The 24,774-nt window shown below is 38.6% G+C and overlaps 2 protein-coding genes and 1 pseudogene across 36 annotated transcripts in view; 2 read left to right on the forward strand and 1 right to left on the reverse strand.

The window, feature by feature from the left end:
• The first annotated feature begins 528 nt into the window (after window positions 1-528).
• Window positions 529-11,937, forward strand: LOC103709500 (putative ubiquitin-conjugating enzyme E2 24). 6 transcript variants are annotated; one of them, XM_008794873.6, is made up of 10 exons: window positions 529-1,019; window positions 1,675-2,409; window positions 2,776-4,274; window positions 7,701-7,841; window positions 7,980-8,123; window positions 8,220-8,450; window positions 8,538-8,601; window positions 8,965-9,104; window positions 11,028-11,339; window positions 11,489-11,937. In XM_008794873.6, exons 3-10 carry the CDS (start codon window positions 2,787-2,789, stop codon window positions 11,750-11,752), a joined length of 2,784 nt encoding a protein of 927 aa, XP_008793095.4. In that variant the 5' UTR covers window positions 529-1,019; window positions 1,675-2,409; window positions 2,776-2,786; the 3' UTR covers window positions 11,753-11,937. The 6 variants fall into 6 exon arrangements, with proteins under 6 accessions (XP_008793095.4, XP_008793093.4, XP_026661379.4 ...); XM_008794871.6 differs by having other exon boundaries at window positions 607-1,019; window positions 7,977-8,123; XM_088704817.2 differs by having other exon boundaries at window positions 643-1,019; window positions 1,685-2,409.
• Window positions 11,938-13,498: 1,561 nt separating this feature from the next.
• LOC108511395 (uncharacterized) lies at window positions 13,499-15,913 on the forward strand (annotated as a pseudogene).
• A 287-nt stretch (window positions 15,914-16,200) lies between these two features.
• The window catches only part of TPC1 (two-pore channel 1), a 49,650-nt gene continuing 41,076 nt past the window's right edge, over window positions 16,201-24,774 (reverse strand). For 8 of the 30 annotated variants that reach the window (XM_008794874.6, XM_088704824.2, XM_008794878.6 and 5 more), the window contains 5 exons: window positions 24,445-24,531; window positions 20,219-20,293; window positions 19,036-19,073; window positions 18,797-18,900; window positions 16,201-16,737 (listed from right to left, as the gene is read on the reverse strand). In XM_008794874.6, the coding sequence (XP_008793096.3) occupies window positions 18,819-18,900; window positions 19,036-19,073; window positions 20,219-20,293; window positions 24,445-24,531 (282 nt within the window). In that variant the 3' untranslated portion in view covers window positions 16,201-16,737; window positions 18,797-18,818. Of the gene's footprint in view, window positions 16,743-18,652; window positions 18,705-18,796; window positions 18,901-19,035; window positions 19,074-19,767; window positions 19,901-20,218; window positions 20,294-24,444; window positions 24,532-24,774 lie in introns of those variants that run through there. The other 22 variants (XM_008794875.6, XM_089925525.1, XM_089925530.1 and 19 more) reach the window with 9 other exon arrangements.

A 24,774-nucleotide genomic window follows, 5' to 3' on the forward strand; every position in this document is an offset into this window, starting at 1 on the left:
AAATGGTATACAAAGATGAAAATCCCTTGCATGGCTACATAATTTTAGAGATTCCACGAATATCCTAAGTCTATACTTCGATAACTTCTTAATGCAAAATATACAATAATAAATTTTTAGAATATATCTGGGTGGTCCCTTGAATATACTTCGATAATCCATTAATGAAAAATATAAATAATAGATTTTAGAAATATGCTTTGATAATTCTTGAATATGCTTTGATGATCTCTTGAATATTTAGTTACATGATTTTTAAAAAAAATTAAAAATTTGTACAATCAACAATAATGAACAACAATATTAAAGAGAGCGGCTATTCAATATGCTCTAGAATACATATTAGGTGAGATCAATTTTAATTATATGGACAATGGGGAAGTCAAATAATAATCATTTTAAAGAGACAATTGCTATTTTAAAATTAGGATAAATAACAATAAACCCAAAAAGACTATAAAAATATAAAAAATGGGTTTAGGAGTTACCTGTGATTATCCCATGGTCCATTGCCGCGTCCGTCATTTCATACGTTAGGAGGCATTCCGAAGGACACCTGCCACAATTCCTTACCGCCCAAAGCCTGAACCGCACTCGGAAACATTTGCTAATAAAATATTTTCTCAATACATTTTTAACGAAGAACTGAAAAACTCTGTACCGTTTGAAATATCCACTGCGCTCTCCGCAATCAACGATATCGAAGCAGAGCAAAGCAGAGAGGCGGAGGTAATCGCTAGGGTTAGGGTCTGGCTCCAATCTCGGCGCCGCCTGGTGATGGTTGCGGCCTTGCGGGCTTCGGGAATGGCGTGAGGGGTGTGCCTTGGGGACGGATCGGGCCTCTCGTGTAAACGCCCCCCTCCCCCTTTCGTTCTCTTGGCTTCTCCTCTTCTCCTCTCTCCTCTTGCCCGCTGGCCGAGGCCTTTTGTTGCTACTCCTTGTCGAGAAGAGCCAGAGGGAAGGAAGAGTGAAGCCGGTGGATCGTTGTTTTCGCTCTAGTTGTGGATTCGGCGATCGTGGTATGGCTCTCTACTTATATTTTAAATGCGAATTTCATTTTTCTGGAGTGGTTTTGGCTTTTAGGCTTCTTTCTTTGTGTTGTTTCTTGGTTTTATGGATTAAAAATGGTTTTTTTTTTGAGAATTTGTATTCAGGGAGAGTAGATTTTTCTGAGAAAAAATTGAGCTCTTTGTCAACAGATTGATTATGTTTTGTTCGTTCTAATAAAGATCATTTTTTTCTTTCATGCTTTCCATTTCACACTCCAGTTTGATATTGGATTAATAACAACTTGCAAGATGGTTTCTTGCTCCATTTTTCAGATAATTAGTTGAATTACTTTCAGCTACATGACTGAGTTGCCTTCACTGGTCTTTTCTTTCTTTTTCCTTTTCTCTTTTTATTTACATCAAAAGTAATAGTTCTTGGTTATCAAATGTCTTTGTTATTTTCACATCTCCAAATTACTGAAGTATGTTTTTTTTTAACATAAAAGAAAAATTACAGAAGCTTTGCGACCTAGAATTTTTTATCCGAAGAAAAGATTTGCAATAAAATATTTTTATTTTGAGAGAAGCTTTGCAATTTAGATTTGTTTACATATCCTTGTTATGTAAATGAAGTCATGGATTGGTTAATTACGTGGATGGTTCTGCTTTCTGAGATAATGTACAGATTGTGGCAGGCATTCCGACTTCTCTTTTAAAGGAAAGGTTGCATAGCAGATGACTGGTTGGATGATGGTATCTTCTTCCCCCACAGGCTGTGGAGTGATTTAAGTTACACTTTATAGCCATCTTTGACACTTAAAGCCGCGTCAGGAATGACTTCTCTCTGTCAGGCAAATCTCCTTTGGCAGTTTACAACAGTCTAGAAGAGCTCCTGTATAGGGCAAATCTCCTTTGGCATTGATTATCCAGGATAAATACTAGTTTGGGCAAAAACGTCCATTATAAGCAAACTAGCTATTCTGGAATATTGTTTGTGGTCAATATATGTGGCATATTCTGCTTTGTTGTGCAAATCTCCTTTGGAAGGGAAGAAGCTTGTGAAACTTTTTCTTTTTCCAGGCAAATCTCCTTTGGAACGAAGGGCAAATCTCCTTTGGCAACTTAGACATGAATCCTCTATCAAGGGCACATCTCCTTTGGCAGTGACAGAATCAGATACAGGTCAAACTCCTGCATCTTTTATCTGGGCAATTCTCCTTTGGCATCAAGTTCGCAAGCTTATCAAAAATAACAGCATATTGGTGATAAAAAACCAGTTGCTGTTTTGTACTATCAGTTTACTTATTGTGATATCGTAAATTTGAAGAAGTAAATTTGACCATAAAATTTTCTGTGCTGTATAAGTGGCTTCCTATTTGTCTCCGCTTATCAATTTGACTCGTCAAAACAAAACTTAGAGGTAAGCAAACTCTTTTCTGTCTTTCTCTAGTTTTCTCTGCAATTTGATAAAATATGAATATTCTGCTAGTAAGTTAGAGTGGCTTGAATATTTAATGAGATTTTCTCCTCATCGCAGCATCCATTTTACTTGTTTAACTTATTTTTGGCTATAGGAATTATTGGCACCTTATACATTATTTGGAAGATTATCTTGTATAGAAAGATTGGCTTAGTGCTTATATAAGAATTTGTAGCTCGCCTGCCATATGTTCGGTCCCTTATTAATTCTAAACTGTTGAATGGATTAGTTTTCTTTAACGTTAGCTGTCTAGGTTAGCACCTCTGATATGATGGATGCTGAAACAGATCAAATCACTTGTTACAGGAATTTAAAAGATGGATATGCTAGATATTGACTCAGAAAGTGAGACCTACACAGATACCAGTGACAGCGAGGACCAAGAGGACACTGAATCTGCATATCGTAGGCATGCTCAGAGCATCCTGTCAAGTCTGGATGAGAGCATTGGAAAAATTGATGACTTTCTTGCATTCGAAAGAAGCTATGTACATGGTGACATTGTCTGTTCCATCGCAGATCCCTCAGGTCAGTTAGGCCGGGTCATGGATGTTGATATGATCGTAGATTTGGAGACGATTTCTGGTGAACTGATAAAAGATATGAACAGCAAGAAGCTTCTTAGGGTCAGGTCCTTTGCACCTGGAGACTACGTGGTTCATGGGTCATGGCTTGGAAGGGTGGAGAGAGTAGTTGATTTGGTTACAATTTTGTTTGACGACGGGGCACAGTGTGAGATATTGATGAAAGACACAGAAATTTTAACACCTCTTTCTCCTGACATCTTCGAAGATACACCATACCCAAATTATCCAGGTCAGCGTGTAAGGTTTAATGTTCCGACAATTTCCAAATCTGCAAGATGGTTGTGTGGCTCATGGAAGGTGAGTCGAGATGAAGGTACTGTTTACCATGTGGAGGTAGGATCAGTGCATGTTAAATGGATTGCTTCTGTCATGAACGCTTGGGGCATCCATTCATCAACTCCTCCTCATTACCAAGATCCAACAAACCTTACTTTGCTGTCCTGTTTTGCATGTGCTAATTGGCAACTTGGTGATTGTTGTAAACTTCCAGTTGATTACTTTCATGACACACAGATGACTACTGAAAAGTCTGCACCTCTGAATGCTGCCCCAAATAACCTTACCAAAATGCAGAAGGAATTAGGTGTAAATGGTCAAGACTTTAAGCAGATGTATGTCATTGCAAAGACCAAGAGCAAGGTTGATGTCCTGTGGCAAAATGGCGAGCACTCATTCGGTATAGACCCACAAACCTTATTCCCAGTGAACAATCTTGGGGATCATGATTTTTGGCCAGAACAGTTTGTGTTGGAGAAGATCACATCAGAGGATGTACATGTTCCAGGAATTCAACGCCTTGGGATTGTGAAAAATGTGGATGCACATGAACGAACTGTGAATGTGAAATGGATAGCCCCTGAAGTTAAACAGGCTGTTGATTTTAGATGTGCATCTAGTGTGGAGATGGTTAGTGCTTATGAACTGGTTGAAAATCCTGACATGTCCTTTTGCATTGGTGACATTGTGTTTAGACATATTCCATGTTTTGATTATATGGAAAATAATCTCGAGGTCCATAGTTTTGGGCAGAGACAAAGGCATAATCTACCTGAGCAAGCACTAAACAGTACACTTGCAGGAGCAGATGCTCTTCAAAAGAAGCACATTGGTGAAACTCATGAAGAATATTTTCAAGGTTATTTATCTTGTATAGGCAATGTCATTGGTTACAAGGATGAAGGTATTCAAGTAAGATGGGCTAGTGGTATTATATCCAAGGTAAGCATAAGATTACTGATGACTATATCTTGTTAAATTTGAATGTACTCCTGTATTAGCATATCTTCTTGAGCAAGGAAATATGTTTGCTTCAGCAGAAACATGGATATAAGTAATTCAAATACCTTGTCCACAATTAAGTTTCATTATTTCTCTTCCCCTTAAAAAAAAATTCTGAAACTGTCCGGTCAGTTTTACTTAGGTGAAGAGAATAGTCAGGTTATTTTACATACTGTAGGCTCTCTACATTGTTCTTATCATTTGCTCCAGCTTTGGTGAGAAAGGATGTAATGGAAGTAACTGCCTGTTTGACAATAAGAGTATCATTAAGTTCCTAATGTTGTGTGAAAAAAGTGCTTTTCATTCTTCCTCATGATAAGGCAAGTAGAGTTCACTTTTTCCTCTTTTTAAGGAATAGACAACAAAAAGTCAGTACTTGTCTTTTCTTGGGTAGTCATGCTTAGCTACCATAGTGGTGCAAACGTTATTAGTTGAGGCCAGTAGAACAAACATGCGGCTATCTGGCAGGTCATCTTTTTGAAGCCATGTCATAAACCTTGATTGTCTTATAAAGTGTAGGTCAGAGAAAACCTTGATTCTGAAGTCTCTCCTAGGTGCTGCCCTTGACAAATTCTTGTTTCCGGTGGACTTTTTTGAACCTTATCTTTGACTAACTATTCTTCTGCTGATGTTTTCATCACAATCACTCTTAAATCGGCTAATATATAGCTTTTTTCAGCTTCCATATTTAGCATTATGAAGATACAGCCACTTAGTTGTTTTCTAACAGCTCATTTGTAAGAATTGCAGCTTCTCCTTCTGTAACTTTTTTGGCAATTTGTTCCCTTATAACTTCAATATTTGTTTCTGTCTCCACTCCAGCTCCTGCTTTAGATTTCTAATCTTTGGTCTGCTGGAAGCCTAGAACATTTGAAGAAGATTAAGACATGATTACAATCTGTATATCCAGATTCTTTTACCATTGTACCTCATTCTGGTACAGAGAATACATGGCTTGTTGCCCGATCATGAAACATTAAAATAAAAAATAAAAAAAAAAAATTGTCAAGAAGACTTGTGATATTGATAACAAATAATCTTTCTTTTTGTTTTTAGCTTGTGCAAGTATCAGTCTACAAACTGCGAGAACACAGTGTGAGGCTAATCCAAAAATTTTCTCTGGTTTTTACAAATATATTCAAGTATCCTGTACGATCTATCAACTTTCTTTATTGTAGCATTCACACCATAAGCACACTTCCAATTGGTTCAAGTGGGTGTATTTGGGACCCAGTGATGGTCTTTTCAGTGTGTTCTGCGAGCACTCTCCATAAGAAGTTTCAGGATTCTTGGTCATGTCTGGACACCAACTATCCTGAATAGATTGGAAACTCTCTATGAGTTTCTATTTCAAGATGTGATGAATTCGAGCACTCTGGTACATCCTGTCTCACTTAAAGGCTTTTCAGGTACTTACGAGAGAGAATTTCTTATTTGAACCACATACATAGTTACTTTCAGCACTTCCTCCAAAACAATTTTAGTTGATGTTCCATTTTCATTTAGCTCCATGGTTTTGCTTTTCTTCCACAGAAACAAATAAAGATATTTTCCTAAAGCATACTACTTTCAGTTCTAGGCTTCTTTCCTATACAGAAGGTTGAAGTTCCTTTGGTAGATGAAGCAAGTGACATCTATGGATAATGATAATTGAGAGAATTGAATCTGAAGGCTGCGAGCACCATTTTGTTATGCTTAGTTACTTTTCAATGAACTAATAAGCTATCTCTTAGGTGCAGAAATGGATGTAGAAGACAAGGATGCTTCTTTTTTTTGTTTCCCACATTTATTCCATCATTTCACAAGAATATCATCACAACCATCTTCCAGCTACCTGGAGATGATCACCTGGCAACTCTATTATTATTCTGAGGGTTGAGGTGAAAACCTAGCCACACGGGAGATTATCTTTTTTTCCCTTGAAGGGACTTGGGTCTAAGAAGGGTAGATCTCTAATTTGGAGGGGAAAAAAGCTATCAGTTAAAGGTAAGATGAAATGTTATGTAATATGTACAATAATGAGGAGTAAGTGCACATGCATTTAAGACCTGGCTAAAGAAGTCTTGGACCAAAAGGGCTTGCTGAAAGTTTGAATTCAAGATAGTTGCTGCATTTAACTATTGAGATGTTTGTGTCATGTGTCACAAATGAGTAGTTCGAGATCTACAAGCAATAAATAGTTGGTGCAGTCTAATGGTTAATGATCTGGCCTTCAAAGTCGTTGGAGAGGAACTTAAATTGTTTCATGGAGTTGTATGAATATCAAGGTCAAGAATTTTCTGGATTTGATGAACAAACTATATGTTTTAAAGGACCAAAGATTGTCAGGTGGGGATAAAGGCGACGACTGGCCATTCTTGCAGGTTTAAAGGAAGGACTTCTGTTTTAGTGGCGGTCCATGGGGTTGTCATGAGGTGGTATATGTTTCTACAAGTTAATAAACATTAAAGGTAAAATATGATGAATCAAACCAAACTCAGGTTGATGTCTGGTGAAAGATCATGCAATCAAGAATATTAGGAAGGGTTAATATCGGAAAGGAAATAAATTGAAGATGAAGTTATTTCTTAAATAGGCCTGGGTGGACGACATTGAAGTTTTATGCTGAAATCTCTTTAGGAAGGGTTAATATCGGAAAGGAAATAAATTGAAGATGAAGTTATTTCTTAAATAGGCCTCGGTGGACGACATTGAAGTTTTATGCTGAAATCTCTTGAAGTTTAGGTCTGTAGGAGACACCGGTGATGCCTGAAGTGGGGAATAACTAGATGTAGCAAAGCTGGAGCAGCAGACCGAAAATTTTCATGGGAATCCAGGATTAAGTGGCTATGCCAAATCCAGTCTCCCAGGTATAAGGTCACTTGAGCTATTCCTAATAGTTATCTTGCTCGCAAGCATTGGTGATTTCTTGTTGTTTGACTGGTTACCTATATGGTATTTTTTGGGGCTGCTGCTGTGGTCGTAAAATTTGTGCAAAAGAGTGATGAAATCCCTTTTTCTGTAAACTCACTCTTTTCAAACTATTCTACAGCATCATGTAGAATGATATCTCGCTGCCCCCTTGGATGTACTTAATCTAGCCAGACCAAATATATTTCTATTTGGTGTTATTTCTTTTGACATTCTCTTCATGTTCTATTAGATCAACATATATTTATCTTCTCTAAGTTCGCAATACATAGAATTAGGTCTTGGCAGCACTCTTTCTGCAGGTGTTGTCAGTTACTTATACAGCAATTAGTCCATTGTGTCCAATACACAGCCACGATACAATCCATGCATTTTTGTTGATTATGCTGTCTTCATGTCCATAAAACTGAAGGGCCTGAGACCAGCACTTTACTTGCTGTTTTGTGACTACTCCAGGTTCGGCCTATTGAAATATTTGGATTGGATAGGCTTCTTGATCCTGCTTCAACATCGTCATCTCTTGAGGAATCTGTTCCTCCAGATGTCAGTAAAGAAATAGCTGAGCAAGAGAAACAATTATTGCATAAGAAAGAAAAGGTTAGGTCTCAATCAACCAACTCCCTTTCCAAATAAAACAAACATACAGTCATTTAATGCATTTGTATTTTGTAAATGCACACATTGCATATTGCTTGGATAAGTGGATTAAATTGTTTAAAAAATGTTTCTTAGAAGATTGTAAACAATGCCAGTGAAGATCGCATAAAAGATGTGTGGAAAACTACTGCTTTTTTGTTTCCTCGAGCAGCTTTTGGATTCCTAACAAATGTTGCTACAAGTCTATTTGGCTCTCGTGGTTCCACTTCTTTGTCTGGCTCAGTTAAGTGTGGTTATTTTGACTGTTCTTACTAAAAGTTCTATTCTTGGAATTCCTTCTTCAAAATCCAAAACTCAAATGTTTTTCCTCTCTACAAGAAAGGAGATGCTAAGTATGAGATTCTGAAGACAGAAGAACTTCAATTGGATCTGGAAGACTTAGATCCAGTAAGTTTGAAGCGGCCACTAGAAGAAGCTAAACAAAGTGAACAACCAACATTTTTACCAGGCAATGACATACCAGGAAACTTCAAACAATTTGATATTGTTGATGATTATTCAGATCATCATTTTCTGAATGGTATTGGCAGTGGCTTTGTATCATCCCAGGTATTGATGTAAGTCTATCAAATTCAATCATCTCTAGTGGGTAGTGGCATTCCAATTTCATTTATGTTATCCTCCTATTCTCCTTAGGGAACAAGAGGTTGGTTGAAGAAGATTCAAAAAGAATGGAGCATCCTAAAGCAAGATCTACCAGGTTCATTCTCCATTCTAGTTCTTACTTTTGTTTTTTTTTTATAGAAAGAGGATAGCTTGGTGCGCCAAGCTCCCCCCCCCCCCCCCCCCCCCCCCCCCCAACTATGGGGTTTAGAGAGGGTTAGATGTATGCAGCCTTACCCTCACATGTGGGAGACTGTTTCCGTGTTTCACCCATGATACCCATGTCACAATAGAGCAACCTTACTATTGCACCAAAGCTCACCCTCTCTTACTGCAAAATGAACTGATACAAATATATTCGGTTCGACATGGATTTATGGTAATCATTATATCAAGTACATATACACACATGGACTAACATTTCTGCTGATAATGGCATGCACACTTTGCATTTTGACAGATAGTATTTATGTTAGAGTTTATGAGGAAAGAATGGATCTCTTGAGGGCATCAATTGTTGGAGCACCTGGAACTCCCTACCATGATGGCCTCTTCTTCTTCGATATCTTCTTTCCTCCTGATTATCCTCATGAACCACCTGTAAGTATTGTATTTGCTAGTCATGGTTTATGCTCAATCACAGCTACTCAAATATGTAGATCCTTAGATTATTTTTTTTTTAATTTAATGGGGAGGGAGTTTGGGATTGCTTAATAGAAGATACTTAAGATTCAATTATGTGAGTAGGAGAATTTCATGCTCAACTATTTTTTTGCATAATTGCCTTCTCATGTGCAAGCTATTCTTATCCTATTTGAGATGTGTGCTGTCTATAAATTTCTATATTTTCATGCCTTTAATGTGTAAAACAGGCATTTGCACGTTTTTTTTTCTTTTTTTTAAATTGTGAAGCTTTTAATGCTTGCAATGTCAACTGCATGTATATGCATGTAAGCATGGCACTTTTTGATGGTTTTTGATAGCATCAGCGACAAGGAAAATATAACATTCAGACACCTACGAAGAGTCATATTGGCCTATAAGGCTATGAAACTTAAACTAGCAATAGATCAGCAGGCATGAAATGGATGTATGCGCTATATGGTTTCAAACAACTTGAGAGCTATTAGCAGTTTTTTTCCTAAGCTGTGAACATAGGAAAATTACAGAAAAAACATTAGACAATATTTGAGGTAATTTGTAACTGATCAGTATTAGTTGCACTGTAAAATTTGTAAAATTTTATCATCGACATTATTCCATACAAAATTTTGTCTCTTGGGGTAGTCATGTGTGAAATGTTTAGCGTTAATCAATGAAGTATCATGAATAGTTAAAAAATTGTTTAGTATAAACAGTTATATTAAGTGAATGCAAGACCTTTTTTTGCAACTCATATCTGGATTTTGGCAAGCTATGATCCTTATTATTTGACATTCACAGGTGAATGATTTTTTTGGGTAGAAGATGACAGGTATATGTATTTGAATCTAATATGAGAACACATACATAAAATAAATCTGACAGACTGGATGTATCTGTTTTTTAAATATTAATGAAGGAGATTTTAATGTTTCTCTACTGTTTTGCACTTTTAAATTAATAAACATAAAATGTTAAAACAATACATGGCATATTAAACTGAGAGAAGCTCTGGTCCAAGTCGAATGCATATATGCTCAAACATATGGTAACAGTAAAATATCTCAAGGAACACACATTGTCAATGAAACAGAAATAATGCATGAAACTAAAATGAGACAAGATCTGGTTCAACTTGAATACATGTATTCTCAAAATATGTTAATAGTAAAATATCAAGGACATGCATTCATATTAAACAAAATACTCTGTTTTACCATAAAAGTGTTTTCACTAAATACAGTTAACTTAGATGATAAATCACTGGGATGAAGTTGTTTCTAGATGTTCCTTTTCAAGTTCATTGTTTTATTTTTTTTTCTTTTATTCTTTAGTTCCAATTGCATATGTGCAACAAATAGAGCCTTTATGCGCTGTGCATCTGTAATCAAACCCAAAGCAGTTTAAACTAGCTTTTAGTGCAAAATCCTGTAATTTTTTTTCCATGAGAAAACATCATACAGGTCATCAGGAACACACCCTACCACTGAGCTCAATCAAATTGCACGAAAAATGAGTCCCATGTAGAGCAAAGATTTGAGAAACTGTATCCCATTCACTCATGCCAGCTTCATCATATCTTAAACCTCAGTGACTATTGATTGTGCTGAAGACTGATACCCCAAATTAAAGTTTACCAGAACAGTTAGAGGTTTGAGTTGATCTCTTGCTTTGCAAGGCAGTACCCAAGATTTGGTGTCACAAGTCAATGTATAATGCTTCAAATGCAAATTCTTTTTCTCTTGGAATTCTTTAATTTATGCAGTTTCATTGTTGCCTATATTATCATGAACTAACATGAAAGCCTACAAAAATATTCTGCACTGGACCTGAATCTTAGAGAAAACACTTTATTAAATGGGAACTTTTCTTTCTGTGCAGCTGGTTCACTACAAATCTGGCGGGCTTCGGTTGAACCCAAACTTATATGAGTCGGGAAAGGTCTGTCTAAGCCTTCTCAAGACATGGATGGGTACTGGTACTGAAGTCTGGAATCCTGAAAGCTCCACCATTCTTCAAGTCCTGCTATCCATTCAGGCCCTTGTTCTCAATGAGAAACCATATTTCAATGAGGCCGGATATGACAAACAGATGGGTAGAGCTGAGGGTGAGAAGAATTCCATCACGTATAACGAGAATGCGTATATATTGTCATGCAAGTCGATGTTATACCTCTTGCAGAAGCCGCCTAAGGTAGCGTTGCATCTCTGACATGGATTAATATTTAGAAGTGTAAATCTTTTTGAAGATACGATTGCTTCTACTATCGTCCTTTAAGCTGGTTGCAAGGTAGCTTCAGCAGCTCCTAGAACTTTGCTGACATATGTTTATAACTAATGCAGCATTTCGAGGCACTTCTGGAAGAGCATTTTACTCGTAGGTCACATCATATTCTTGTTGCCTGCAAAGCTTATTTCGATGGTGCCCAGGTTGGACATGCTTACAAATGTGGAAAGGTGGCAGATGAAGGTCATAAACACTGTTCCCATGGTTTCAAGATCATGCTTGCAAAGCTTTACCCAAAGCTTGTAGCAGCCTTCATGGAAAGGGGGATTGATTGCAGTCAGTTTCTCGACAAAGTTGATCAATATCCTGGTACAAATTAAGACTTGTACTGATATATCTAAAACTAGTGTGTACTTAACTATGACTGCTAATGTGTTGGCGAAGAGACATCAAAATAATATTTGTCAACATATCTGTAACCACATGGGTTTGCTATGTATTTATGATGCTATACACTGAATTCTATATTGAGTGTGATACTGGGGTTACCAGTTTGTAACTGCAAGTAGGAGCATTTGTGTTTGTTGGTCTGAAACTGTTGATTGAATTTTATTTCCGGAATGATATTTCTGCATCTTTGGCTTATATGTGCCAATTTTGGTTAGGCTTTAAAAGAAGTATTTTCTTTTTTCCTTCTAAGCAATGAGCAGAACTGACCTGCATAATAAGAAAGCTGTTTCTGTCAACAACCCTACACTACCCTTCTTTAAGCCCCCAATTATTTAATTTAGAAATCTCTTTGAGGAGTTGCATGGTTACAGTCCCTGCAAAAATATTATACACATGTGCCTGCTAAATATCACCATGTTTATTACTTGAATTTTTTCCCCATGGATGACATCTCCGGTGCTAAGTTACTAGCTTCGGTTGCTATTTGGTGTTAGTTTGCTGCTCATGTTTATGACAGCTTTCCCTTTTAAAATGACTTGGAATAGCTTATGACAGCTTTCCCTTTGAACAGTAATATCAGATAGTTTGATTGGAATAACTGTTCGAAACCTTATGTTTACTTTATTCTCAAACTAAATTCCGCTTATAATAATAATAAACATAATATTAATAATACCAACTAAAATCAAATGTTATATGGTGTTAATAAATCAGTCAATTTTATAAGCTTACGTTATGGAGAAAGGATCAACAATGTATACCCCCTCTCATGTGTAGCCTTGTCCGAGGGCAAAATTTAGTTTCGATTTTTACTTCTTAAGTACCTATGCTGTACCCTGAGAATATTAATTTTAAAATAATAAATGAGATTAAACATTGTATGATTTTTGATAATATACAGGTAATATTTTGAGATAAATCAATTTACATTGATTGAGATTATAGTTTAAGATATAAATTATTTTGATACTGATATAAACTAATATGTCGGTCTTGGTGAAAACCTAAATCTTAACCTAAAGCTGGTGCTAGGAAATCCCTTCCTACTTGCATGCTTTATTGTTGCGGGAATGAAAAAAAACAAACGACTGAACGAGGGAACAGTCTTGGTCTCTTGGTTTTCGGAAAAAACCCACTATTTTTGTTGTTGGATTAACAGAAAGCCAGTGGCATTCTCGTTATTAATCCCAAAGAAGATCGCGTGGCATTCTCGTTATTAGTCCCAAAGAAGATCGCGTGGCATTCTCATTATTAGTTCCAAAGCCCCTTCCCGGCTTCCCCTCTTCTCGCCCCGAGCCGCGCGCTCTCCAGAACGCTTTCACTGATGGCGACTCTCTCGCCGCCTCGTTCCCAGCCCCACAAGAATTCTAGGGCTACTGTTAGGGTTCCTTCGATCCCTCGCCCATGGATCCTTCTCTTTCTCGCAGCCCTCTTCCTTTTCTCTTCCGCCTCCGTCACCGTGGCCGACATCTCCTACGCCGACCACTGCGGCTCCATGGTTCCCGAATCGGCCCGGGAGACCCTCCCCTTGGACTCCGCCGGCGCCCTCCATCTCTCCAACGGCTTCTTCACCGGCGGGCACAAGATGTTCGGCGACGACAACGACGCCCCCTTCCCCGCCTCCAGATCCTTCTTCTTCCACGCCAAATCGCTCTATGGCCCCCGATGTCCTCCAGGTCGGCGGAACCCTAATCATCCGCGGTAGCTGGTTCCACGTCATGCGCCGGAATCTCACCGAGGACCGCTCCCTTCTCCACCGAGTCCGGCCGTGGTCTCCCAGGACCTTCGCATGGAGGGAGCGCGTAAGCCTTGATCTCCATGGCTTCTGGTCTGAGGACATGGGGAAGCTCTGCATGGTGGGAACTGGCAATGGGCGGCTTGAGAGAAGGTAAACTTCTGTCCATCACTGCTATTTTTAAGCTCAACTACCCGAAGATCTCGAACATTTCTTCTAGTCTGGTTAGTGGGACTTTGGAGAGCTTGGATGCTGATGACAGTTCGAATCACTTCGATCCCATTTCGGTTATAGCCTATGCTCCGAACAAATATGAGTTCACGTAGATCTCCCCGGCTCAGAAATCGTGTTTCAGGGTGAGCGATCAGGAGGACTCGCTAGGGTTTGATTCTGGTTCCATTTGTCCTAATCTCCAGAGATATTTGAGACGACCATTTGAAATGGAGTATGGGGGGGCAATGCTCCAGCGGATGTTTGTGTTCCTTTCACCAAAAGTAACCAGATCCAGTGTTTGGATGATGGGAAATTACATATGTATGTAGGATTTTCCGACGTCAGTAGTTTTGAACCAAATATGATTGGTTGGTGAAGGGGTTTGGGATCGAAATGAGTTCTAGCAATTCTTTAGTGGCGAATTTGTCTCTGTTGATGATTGCACAATTAGGATGAGCTTTTGGTTCCCTGTCAGTGTGGTCAATTGAGAGTCGGAACACCAAAATGAGAATGCTTCTGGTTACTTTGACACAGGTTTTTTCCGGAACTCTGAAAACAATTGGCGTACTCTTCCTGGACTGAAATATAACTACACGAAGATAGGTGTGGCGAGTTAAGTCCCGTGTAAAGGGCAGTTTGTGGAATGTAGGTAAAAAGAAATACCCTGTTGTGAAGTATTTCGAAGATTGTAGATTTGATATTTCCGTGCGAAATGTTGAGGGAAAGCATACAAGGGGTTTTGCAACACCAGTGTCGATTGGTGAGACATTTAATGATGGTGACTTACGCATGATGGCTGCGGGGAACCCAAAGCCTTTGCCTGCAGTGACGGAGACGAACTACGAGATAACTTTTATGTTTCCCAATTCATCTTTAAATATGAGCATGCCAACAGAGATCTCAGCAGGAGTATATGATGCTCAAACACATGGTGGGCTGTAGGTATATGGGTTCCTCAGTGGTTTGAAAGCAAGAGAAAATCGGCGTCCCGGTGGACTGTGATATTATTCTCATCGGTATCCGGCTCGCTCCCTCAAATCCGAAGGATGGTGGCACGATTAGGAGCACAAGAGACAAGTCGGACCCACTTTTCTTTGAACCTTTAGAGATCATGTCAGTAGGAATGGACAGGAATCAAGCGGTCGAGTCAATCTGGAGAGTGGATATAGAAATGACAATGGTTCTGATTTCTCTCACGCATTCATGTATTTTCATTGTGTTGCAGCTCTTGGATATGATGAAGAATCCACAAGTGCATCCTACCATATCATAGCAACTAGTCGTTCTTGCTTTGGCTACATGTTTCCATGTTTCCCCTGGTGCTGAACTTTGAGGCTTTGTTCATGAGCCGTAACAGGCAGAATGTGTTATTGTGGAGCGGTGGGTGGCTCGAGGTGAATAAGGTTATAGTAAGAGTCGTAACGATGGTAGCTTTCCTATTGCAGTTGGGTTTGCTTCAAGCTGCATGGACTGCAAGATCTGCAGATGAGGGCAAAAGGGCCCTGTGGTTTGCTCTTCAGATTTGTTGCCTTGGTATCTGGCGGGGAGACTGATTGCTTGGTTTATTCACATGAGCGGTAGTCAGACTTCACACGGACGGCCACTTTTGACTGCTGCGAACCAACATTCATTCTGGGGAAATCTAGTATCTTATGCTGGATTGATTCTTGATGCCTTTTTGCTCCCTTAAGTTATCTTCAACATATTTTCAAGCTCTAAGGATAAGGCTCTTGCCCCTTCCTTTTACGTTGGAACCACTGCTATGCGGGCGCTGCCCCATGCGTACGATGCTTATAGGGCTAGTCATTATGTGCCCCTTTTCTCAACTCATCCTATATATATGCTACTCCATATGAGGACTTCTATTTCTTAGCTTGGGATATCATCATTCCTTGCACAGGAGTGCTATTTTCAGGGCTCATATACTTGCAGCAGCGATTTGGTGGTACTATTCTTTCTTCCTGGGAAAAACAGGTCTGGCGGATATGAAACAGTTACTTCTTAAGATGTTTGATGAATATTGTTGAAGGAATGTGCTATCGCAACAAAAGGTATGTTTAGTTGCTTTAACTCTTTCCTGTTTTGGTGAGTCAGTGTAAATCTTTCATCAGTGTCAACCATTAAACTAGTCTATTATCGTGCATGAACAAAGTAACTAGAATGCTGCATGAATTTTTTATATAAAAATATTAATAACATATTAATAAAATTTGTTTTGTATCCATAATTCTTTTTTATTCACATATAACTAGAATGACTAAAAAGCGAGTGATAAGGTATCTGGGAATGAATGATTGATTTATACTTATAGACCAGCTGAAGATCTAAAACGTAGTATTGCACATAGAACCAGATCAAGATGAATCCATGCAGGACCACCTTTAAACATCTCAAATTAAGAGGAGCCAGAACCAGAGCAAGACAAATCCGTGCAGATACCCTATGTTTTATTTCAATAAAAAGACAAGAGCAAGCAAGGGCAGGTCCCACGCCACGCTAAACATTGTTTCTAAAAACTTCCCACGCCTTACTTTGCTGGAATACAGAGGAAAACCTGCCCTCTCATGGTCTTCTTTCTTCTTGTAACATCCCTGTAGTTTATCCACCTCTTGATCTCTTGCAGTGGCGGGCTAGTTCTTAAAATAAGGCTTCAGTAAGCGCGCGTGAAAGTAATCTTAATCAGGCAGTTGTTGCATAGCAGTGCTAACCAAATATTCTCCAAACCAATTAAATAAAAAAAGTATATCACCTTTCAACAAGGAGACTAGACAAAAAGAAAAATCAAACAGAAGCATATTCCACTTACATTGCATCTCAAAAGACAACCACCCATTCATATATTCCTGCATGAATAAATCAATTCCAAGTTACTTCCCATGCCCGCTGATACATGCAGTCCAATACTGACGTGAAGTTGCCTTTAAAACCTCGAAGTATATTGAACACCTTTGGTTATTTTTGTCATCCCTGTACTGGCACCAGTATCAAAAAGTAGTTATGAGATGGTATTATATGGTGCAGCGGGCAATTATTTAGAGACACCCGATCAAATCTAGCAACAAAATTCCAGAATTTCTGCTTATTGCTGTTTGCTAGTATATCTAAAAGGTGAAATATTTTATAAGATTTCCTTTGAGCATCTTATAAAAATGGCTACTTCACTTTCACTTTTTGTAGAAATTACTTTTTTTTTGGATTGTGTAGGAAAGAGCACTTGGAACTTTCCTTGACCGAAATACTGACCGAAATACTCCTCCCATATCATCTCAGTTAATGGATAGAAGAGAGAGTGGCTGTGATGAAAATCAACCTATGTAAAATAAAAAAGGAAAAAAAGATATTTTTTTGGGGAAAAAAAGAGTACAGTTTCAGAGAAAAGAAAAGTATAGATAAAAAAAAATCCTCTTTTTCTTTCATCGTCAACTACCACCACCATCAGTCACTATCTCATCCTGAGCACCTTGTTGGCGATCTCCACCGCCATCCACTATTGCTAGCAATCCCTTTTTTTAATCTATAAACATCGTTGATCTCAATCGCTGCTCACCATTGATAATCTCTACCACTACTCATCACTATCGACCACCACTCATTGTATTGACAATACCCACCACTACCCATAACTTGCAATCTCTCTCTCTCTCTCTCTGTATGTATGTACACACCTTGTCGGCGATCTTCATCACCATCTACCATTGCTAGCAATCCCTATTTTAGTCCACCAACATCATTGATCTCTATCGCTGCTCACCATTGCCTTCAATCTCTATTGCAATTTTTCATCGTCGGCGATCACCATACCCACCATTGATAATCTCCACCACTACTCCACTATCGACAATCTCGACCACCACCCATTGTATTGACAATATCCACCACCACCCATAACTTACAATATCTCCAACACCATCCACCGCCGCCATCTCTCTCTCTCTCTCTCTCTCTCTCTATATATATATATATATATATATATATACACCTTGATAGCAATCTCCACCACTCATTGTATTGACAATATCCACTACTACCCATAACATGCAATATCTCCACCATCCATGGCCACCATCTCCATCTCTCTCTCTCTCTCTCTCTCTCTCTCTCTCTCTATCTATCTATCTCTATACATACATACATACATACATACATACACACCTTGTCGGCGATCTTCACCACCATCCACCATTGCTAGCAATTCCTAATTTCGTCTACCAACATCGTTGATCTCTATCGCCGCTCACCATTGCCTTCGATCTCTATCGCCGCTCACCATTGCCTTCAATCTCTATCGCAATTTCTCATTGTTAGTGATCACCACTACTCACCATTGATAATCTCCACTACTCATCACTATCGATATCTCCATCACCATCCTGCTGCCATCTCTCTCTCTCTCTCTCTCTCTCTCTCTCTCTCTCTCTCTATATATATATATATATATATATATATATATATATATATATATATATATAATATACTATGAGTATCACTTTTTTAAAAACATGTGCACCAAATTTGTGTGCATAAACTATTTAAGATGTATGTATCATCAATTTGAAATGTATGCATCAACTATGTAAAATATGTACTTAAAACTTTTTAATATCTTATAAAATGCGCATCAATAGTCTTTCAGCAAGTGCATCACCTGTGCAAAATATGTGCATCATTTGTGCTAAATCCAAAATTGAGTATATGAGGATTATATATTTCAATTATATGCATCACTATCCACAATTATTAGCATAGCTGGTTAGCACCTCAGCCCTAAGAGCCTTGCGGCATATTAAAGCTCTGGTGATCCCCACCCCAATCTCACTCCAAAATCCTCTTTCCATGCAACAAAATCATGTGCAAGGCTCTAAAAGAATCAAGAAAACATACATGAAACCAATAAGTGCGACAAACATTTACCATAATAAAATAGGAAACACTGCCTGATGAGACACATATCCAAATAAAAATATGTTACATGATTTTTCAGATCAATGAAAAGAGAACAGGAACAGAACATAGAGGCTCTTATTACCCTGTAGATGTAGAACTAGGCTTTACAGCTTTGAGTTTTGACTTAGTTCAGCACTCAGCATGTGATGAAGAAGAATGTCTACCGTGCGACTCCTAGACTTCACACTGCATCAACATATAACAAGGGTAGTCATGTGTACCGAACATAAACTGATCCGTCCACACAATAAAGGATAGTCATGTTTACTGAACATAAACTAATCCATCTACACAATAAACCGCCAAGTATGAGACTGTTACCCAACACGTCGGCGTCGGTCCTTCTTTTGAGGTGCATCCTGAAACAATAAAGTAAATGCTTCATAGAGACAAGTACAGGTGTCACAGAAAATGCAGAAGGGAGAAGGTAACACCAATTTATATTACAGAATAAGCAGAGTTCAGCCAGAAAACAATAGAAAACACTGCTCTCTTATTTGCTGACCAATTACAGTTCAATGTCAACATCTTGCGCATGTAAACATGATGACATCAAAATAAGGGATGAACAGTATCTATAATACCTGTATACTATATAACCATGACAAATTATCTACTTGAGACCTAGAAAAGTCATAAAAAATGTTTTGCGCATTAACTTTTTTTCATCCAAACCTCAGAAAATATGTCCTCATGTACAATCCTACTCTTCCGCTCAACAGATTATCGTAGAAGCAGGCAATGCAAAGAATAAACATGAGATTAGAAAGGCGACTATATGGGACCACTCATATGAAACCCAAAGAAAATAATTATCTACTATATTGGTTGTTAAAAGGTAAATTGCCTAGATGGGTAAGCATGGTATTATTTCACTAAATAATAGGTAGTGGAGATGCAGTGTCAGGTAGAACTTTGTATTTAATAGATTCACCATGCCCTAATTGGAACTGACATATATGCAAAGAAATTTTGCAAAATGCTGAAAATGGTGGAACCAGTACAACACCATTGCATACCAATAGTCACGATGCATCAGGAGTTGGTACATACCTGTTCCTTTTTTATCCTTGTTGATCCTAACCATTTCAGCTCATACTGAGTCTCCCGACCATGCCAGTACCATACCTTTCTGGTTTAAAACAGGTAAGGAGTCTGGTACCGGTATTTTTAAACCTCGCATGCGCTTGTATATTATGCATATAAAATCATGTAACAATGCAGATTAGAAATCAACTTATATGCCTGATGTGTTCCTTTGGAAACATTTGAGAAGATGCAGTTCTAGATTCTATTTTTTGTAATCCATATTAACATGAGGTCATTATTTGATAGAATAAGGTGTAACTAATTAGATAAGGCATCAGGTGATGATTTCTTGTTCTTCATCTGTCTGACAAGCCAAGCATTACTTTCTAATGGGAAAGATGAATGGCACAGAGAGAAAACTTCTCTGACCAAATTTTTCCTTGGAGGCTCATAATAATTTTAGGTATACACAAACCTTGTCTTCTTCAGATCCACTAGTTGTTTCAAGTTCCATTTCAGCAAAGAATGCCTCCAGAACAAATGCTACAACCTGAAACGACAAAACAGAAAATGTTGCTTAATTTTATTCACCAACAATTACCTAGAAATGGAAAGCTTTATCAACTCTCTTTTAAAGCAGATACACAAATAATTCAACTTAAAATTTCTTGTCTTCTTGCAACTACAGACTTGGGCTAAAGGTAAGGGTCAAGTCGCTATCCACAAGGAAAATCCAGACATTTTGTAAATACTTTTGAAATTTCAAACAAGTCTATCTGTTAGTAACTTAGTCATGCAAACAAAAGAATCAGCATTTTGATACCCAAGAATGTAGCTCTGTTGCTGCAAGTGTCATAACTAGATATGGTTAAGAGAGGTCAAAGAGAGAAAGCATCACCTAAGTTTTTACAATATGTACTGCCATTGTTCTAATTAGATCATGAGATCGTTAATTCAAATAATACTAAAACTGAATATATAAACTGGAGCTGAATTAGTATATGAAAATTAGCATTTGAAGAGAAGGCAGATCTAGCATAAAAACTAGGAGAAAGAAGCAATATGAGTACTATTCCTTCCAAAATGGAAATATAAAGCCTAAGGCAAAAGGATTGAATTAACAAATCAACCCAGCTTCTTCAAGTTATTACATTTTCTGCTTTTGCATTGGACTTGATGTGAATTTTCAAGAAATGAGAGTTTGGCACTTCTATCCAGTGCCACTTCTTAAAGAAGGAATCAATAGAATAAAAGATTACCTGGCAATTTCCATATTCATATATTTCCCCTCTATGGAAAGGAGAAAGGATATCCACTTATAGTATCCTATTGTGGATTTACAAGAACTAGCAAATAAAGAACAGAGCTATGCAAGATCACTTAAATTTGAAATGGAAGACATTAAAAATGGTCCAATTAACTTGAAAAACTAGTTGATAAACTTTGTCCAAATCCTACACTGTGAAAATCTAGCATGACATATAGGGGAAAAATCATAAAGAGAGAACGACTTTACCCTACTAAACAATGCAGTTTCTAGCCTCTGCTATAAACCGGTCGGAACCGACCGGTTCAGCCTATACCATACCGGTACCGGTCTCCACCGGTACGGTACAATCATTGAATTCGGTTCCGACCCCAAATGGTACAAGCCTCCACCAGTACGGTACAACCATTGAATTTGGTTCCGACCCCTTTGGGGTCCGAATCGAACGGTTCCTTGCCCGTATTGGTGCGAAACGATATAGTTCGCACCGGTACAAGCCCGGTAATGGTGCGAACTACCGGTTCACATCGGTACTCGCGGGGAAGAAGGGGGGAAGAGAGGAGAAGAGAGGGGAAGAAGACCTCTCTTGTGCTACCGGGCCTCTTTCTTCCTCCCGAGCACCTCGCAGGAAAGAAGACCTCCCTTGCTCGCAAGAAAAGAGGAAAAAGAGAGGAGAAGAGAGGAGGAGGAGAGGGGAAGAAAAGAGAGGCTCGGAAAGAAGAAGAGGAGAAAGGAAAAAAAGAGAGAGAGAGAAAGGCCGGGGGAATAGCGCCTGCGCGCGTGGGCGCGGGCGCGAGTAGGGAAACGCATCCTCGACTCGCGCCCGCGCAGGGCAGCGAGCCCATGCGCTGCCCCGCGTTGGGCTTTTAATGCCACAGAGTGGCATTAACATAACGCGGACGTCTGTGCGTCCGCTCGTTTTTTTTTTCTGAACCGGTTCGGTACGGGTTCCAACCGGTACCAGTCTTCACTGGTACGTCGGTTCGGTCAGTTCCGCATACCTTGGTTTCAACCACTATAAACTTTTTATTTTCTGGATTTGAAACCATCATATATATGACATTCATACTAAATGACAGTTTGCAACAGCTTCTACACAAACTAGTTAGAAACTTTGCATGTTTGCATTTAAAAGCCTTTCAATTCATAGTCAGTTCACAGTTCCTCATGTAACTTGATAGAAACAAAATTTTGATATCGCTTGCCTTGGTCTTATCGAATACCCAAGTTTGTTATACCTAAATATCTATGCTATATTACAAAACCATTTGATTCTGGAAGTCACTGTTTCTCCCCAAAATGCACTCCATTTAACTCTAGAAAACCCAAAATATTGACTGTCACAACCTTCCAAGGTGATAATCTTTTTTTTCAATAAGACCATGACAAGAAATTTTATATGCACTAAGGATCCTTACCATAACTTTTGTTCTCCAATGAAATTTAAAATTGAGGTGAGAATAATCTCCATTGAAAAGCTGATTTAGAAAAACCAAATCTATTTAGGATTCTAGGGGATCTTCCAGTTTACCAAAAGAACTTTTTTTTATATTAACAATCAATCTAAAACAAATGTAGATTTTACTACTCTAAACTTTCAATTTCTGAGTAGATTTATTCTTACTAGTTTTGTTTTCCATATTACTTTTTATTTATTATTATCTATTTCCAACATGCATAGCGCATGCATGTTTGCCAATATTTATAGAATGTTACTCGGAGCAGATGAATTGTGCAAACCAGATTGGAAGACTGTGCAAGGTAAGAAGTACATGTGATGAGGGTGGCAGATATGGGATTATCAAGAGGGCTGACTTGGTGCATTGAATGAACATCTGAGATGAATTACAACACTTGAAGCCAAGTAGCTGCTAATGGAATATTATCTGTTTATGTGATTATAAGCCAAAGATGCTCACAAATGGTCCATCATATAAATTGGTGAATAAAAAGTCTATTAAAAATTGGGTGACAAGTAACATGAATAAAATGAAAGAAGTAAAGAGGCAGATATTAATACGCTTACCATGATGGATATGGCTTCAAAAGGAACAATTAGAAAAAAAAAATGAAGTGTGTGCGCATCACAGAGAGAGATTGTATTTCCCAAATACCAAGGCGGGGGAGCATGTGGAGAATTTATATTACATGGGAATCTCAATGAAAGGGAAATTGCAGTAGTTGGCGTTTCCATTTGTTTGAGACATATTGAAACCATAGAGGGAGGTGAAGGGAAAAGGCTTTAGCTAAAAGATGAGATGGGAGTACGCTTTGCTGAATCTTTCGATGAAGTAATATAAAAAAGGAAGTGAGAAGGTTAACTATGAAGGTGCTGCATGCATTTGATGATTTTGGCTGTTTGGTTGTATTAGTATGTATTAGTCTTGAGAAAAGAGGTTTCAATATGAAGAAATTTTCTTCGCAATAAAGAGTTAACCAAAATCATTGAGTGATATCAGAAATCTAAGAATAGTAGTACAGAAAAGAAGCTTTCAGGTAAAAATGAGATCAGAATACTAGGTGAATTTTTAAAGAAAATCTTGCAAAAATGATGTAAAATTGCAAGTAAATTGGGCACGTGAAATATTTAGATCTACTACAACTATTTGGCTATGTCAACAAAGGGCCTTGGGAAATCATGTCAAACTACCAAAATTGGTTGGCAGCAAGGCATGTTGAACCCACCGGAACCGGTCGGTTCAGCCTGTATCGAACCAGTGCCGACGAGCACCGGTACGATACAGCGTATAAAAACGGTTCCGACCCAAACTGGGTCGGAATTGATTGGTTCCGTACTTATACCGGTGCGAACCGACCAACCACGCGGCTGAAACCCGCGTGGGCCTCTTAATGCCACAGAGTGGCATTTAAAGCCACTATGTGGCATTTAACGCGTCCGCGCGGAAGCGACGATTTTTTTTTTTTTGGAATTGCGTGCGGACGCGCGAGTGGAGAATGCACGCCCGCGCGCGATTCCCCACACAGGAACCGCGCCCGCAGCTGATTCCCCAGCAGGGAATCGTGCCCGCGCGCGGTTCCCCGCGCAGGGCAGCGTGCGTTCTCTGTGGCATTTGGCGCGTCCGCGGATGCGCGCGGACGCATTGTTTTTTTTTTGCTTTTTTTTTTTGATGTCCGAGCGCGCGTGGCTCCGGTTCGGTACCGATTTCGGTTACCGGAACCGTACCGGTACCGATGCTCACCGGTATGCCGGTACAATTGGTCCGGCGAACCTTGGTTGGCAGATTATTAAACTAGTGGTTTAAATACTCTCACAAACATACAAACTGATTTTCCTTATGCTAAGAAAAAATAACTATTACAGAATACAACTGCTGAATATCATAGAATGCAATTATAGTAATTCTATATGCTGTCTTCAACCAAGCACATTCATTTATAAAAGAACTACAGATAACTGTTATATAGTAACTCACCAGATTAAGTAGAAGCAGTACCGTTATAAGATAAAAACTAACGAAGTAAGCGAGTGTCCAAGAAGTTCCTGTGAGATCCCTGTAGCTCTGAATAGAAAGATAACCCTTAGTTTCTCGAGGAAAAACTGCAGTGCCAAAATTCAAATTCATGAAATCTGTTACAAATTGCATAACACAAAAGTTGGGAAAACCACAAGAAATACTGAAGATGCAGACATGGTGACAAATTAAAGGAGTGCATCTGAAACATGAATTTTCTCCTTCCATGTCCATGGACAGAAGACAGTTATCTCCCCAAAATCTAGCACCAATGCCCATGGTCATCTGCCT

The sequence above is a fragment of the Phoenix dactylifera genome, chromosome 9, assembly GCF_051530095.1.
Source record: "Phoenix dactylifera cultivar Ajwa chromosome 9, Ajwa_hap1_PhDact_Kaust_v1.1, whole genome shotgun sequence".
Lineage (NCBI taxonomy): Eukaryota > Viridiplantae > Streptophyta > Magnoliopsida > Arecales > Arecaceae > Phoenix > Phoenix dactylifera.

Excerpts from the sequence above, each read along its gene's own strand:
- LOC103709500 (XM_008794871.6), top strand. The coding sequence starts at position 2,787 with ATGGATATGCTAGATATTGACTCAGAAAGTGAGACCTACACAGATACC. Across the intron at positions 8,451-8,537 it reads GTGGCTTTGTATCATCCCAG|GGAACAAGAGGTTGGTTGAA; the intron begins GTATTGATGTAA and ends TATTCTCCTTAG. Across the intron at positions 8,602-8,964 it reads CCTAAAGCAAGATCTACCAG|ATAGTATTTATGTTAGAGTT; the intron begins GTTCATTCTCCA and ends GCATTTTGACAG.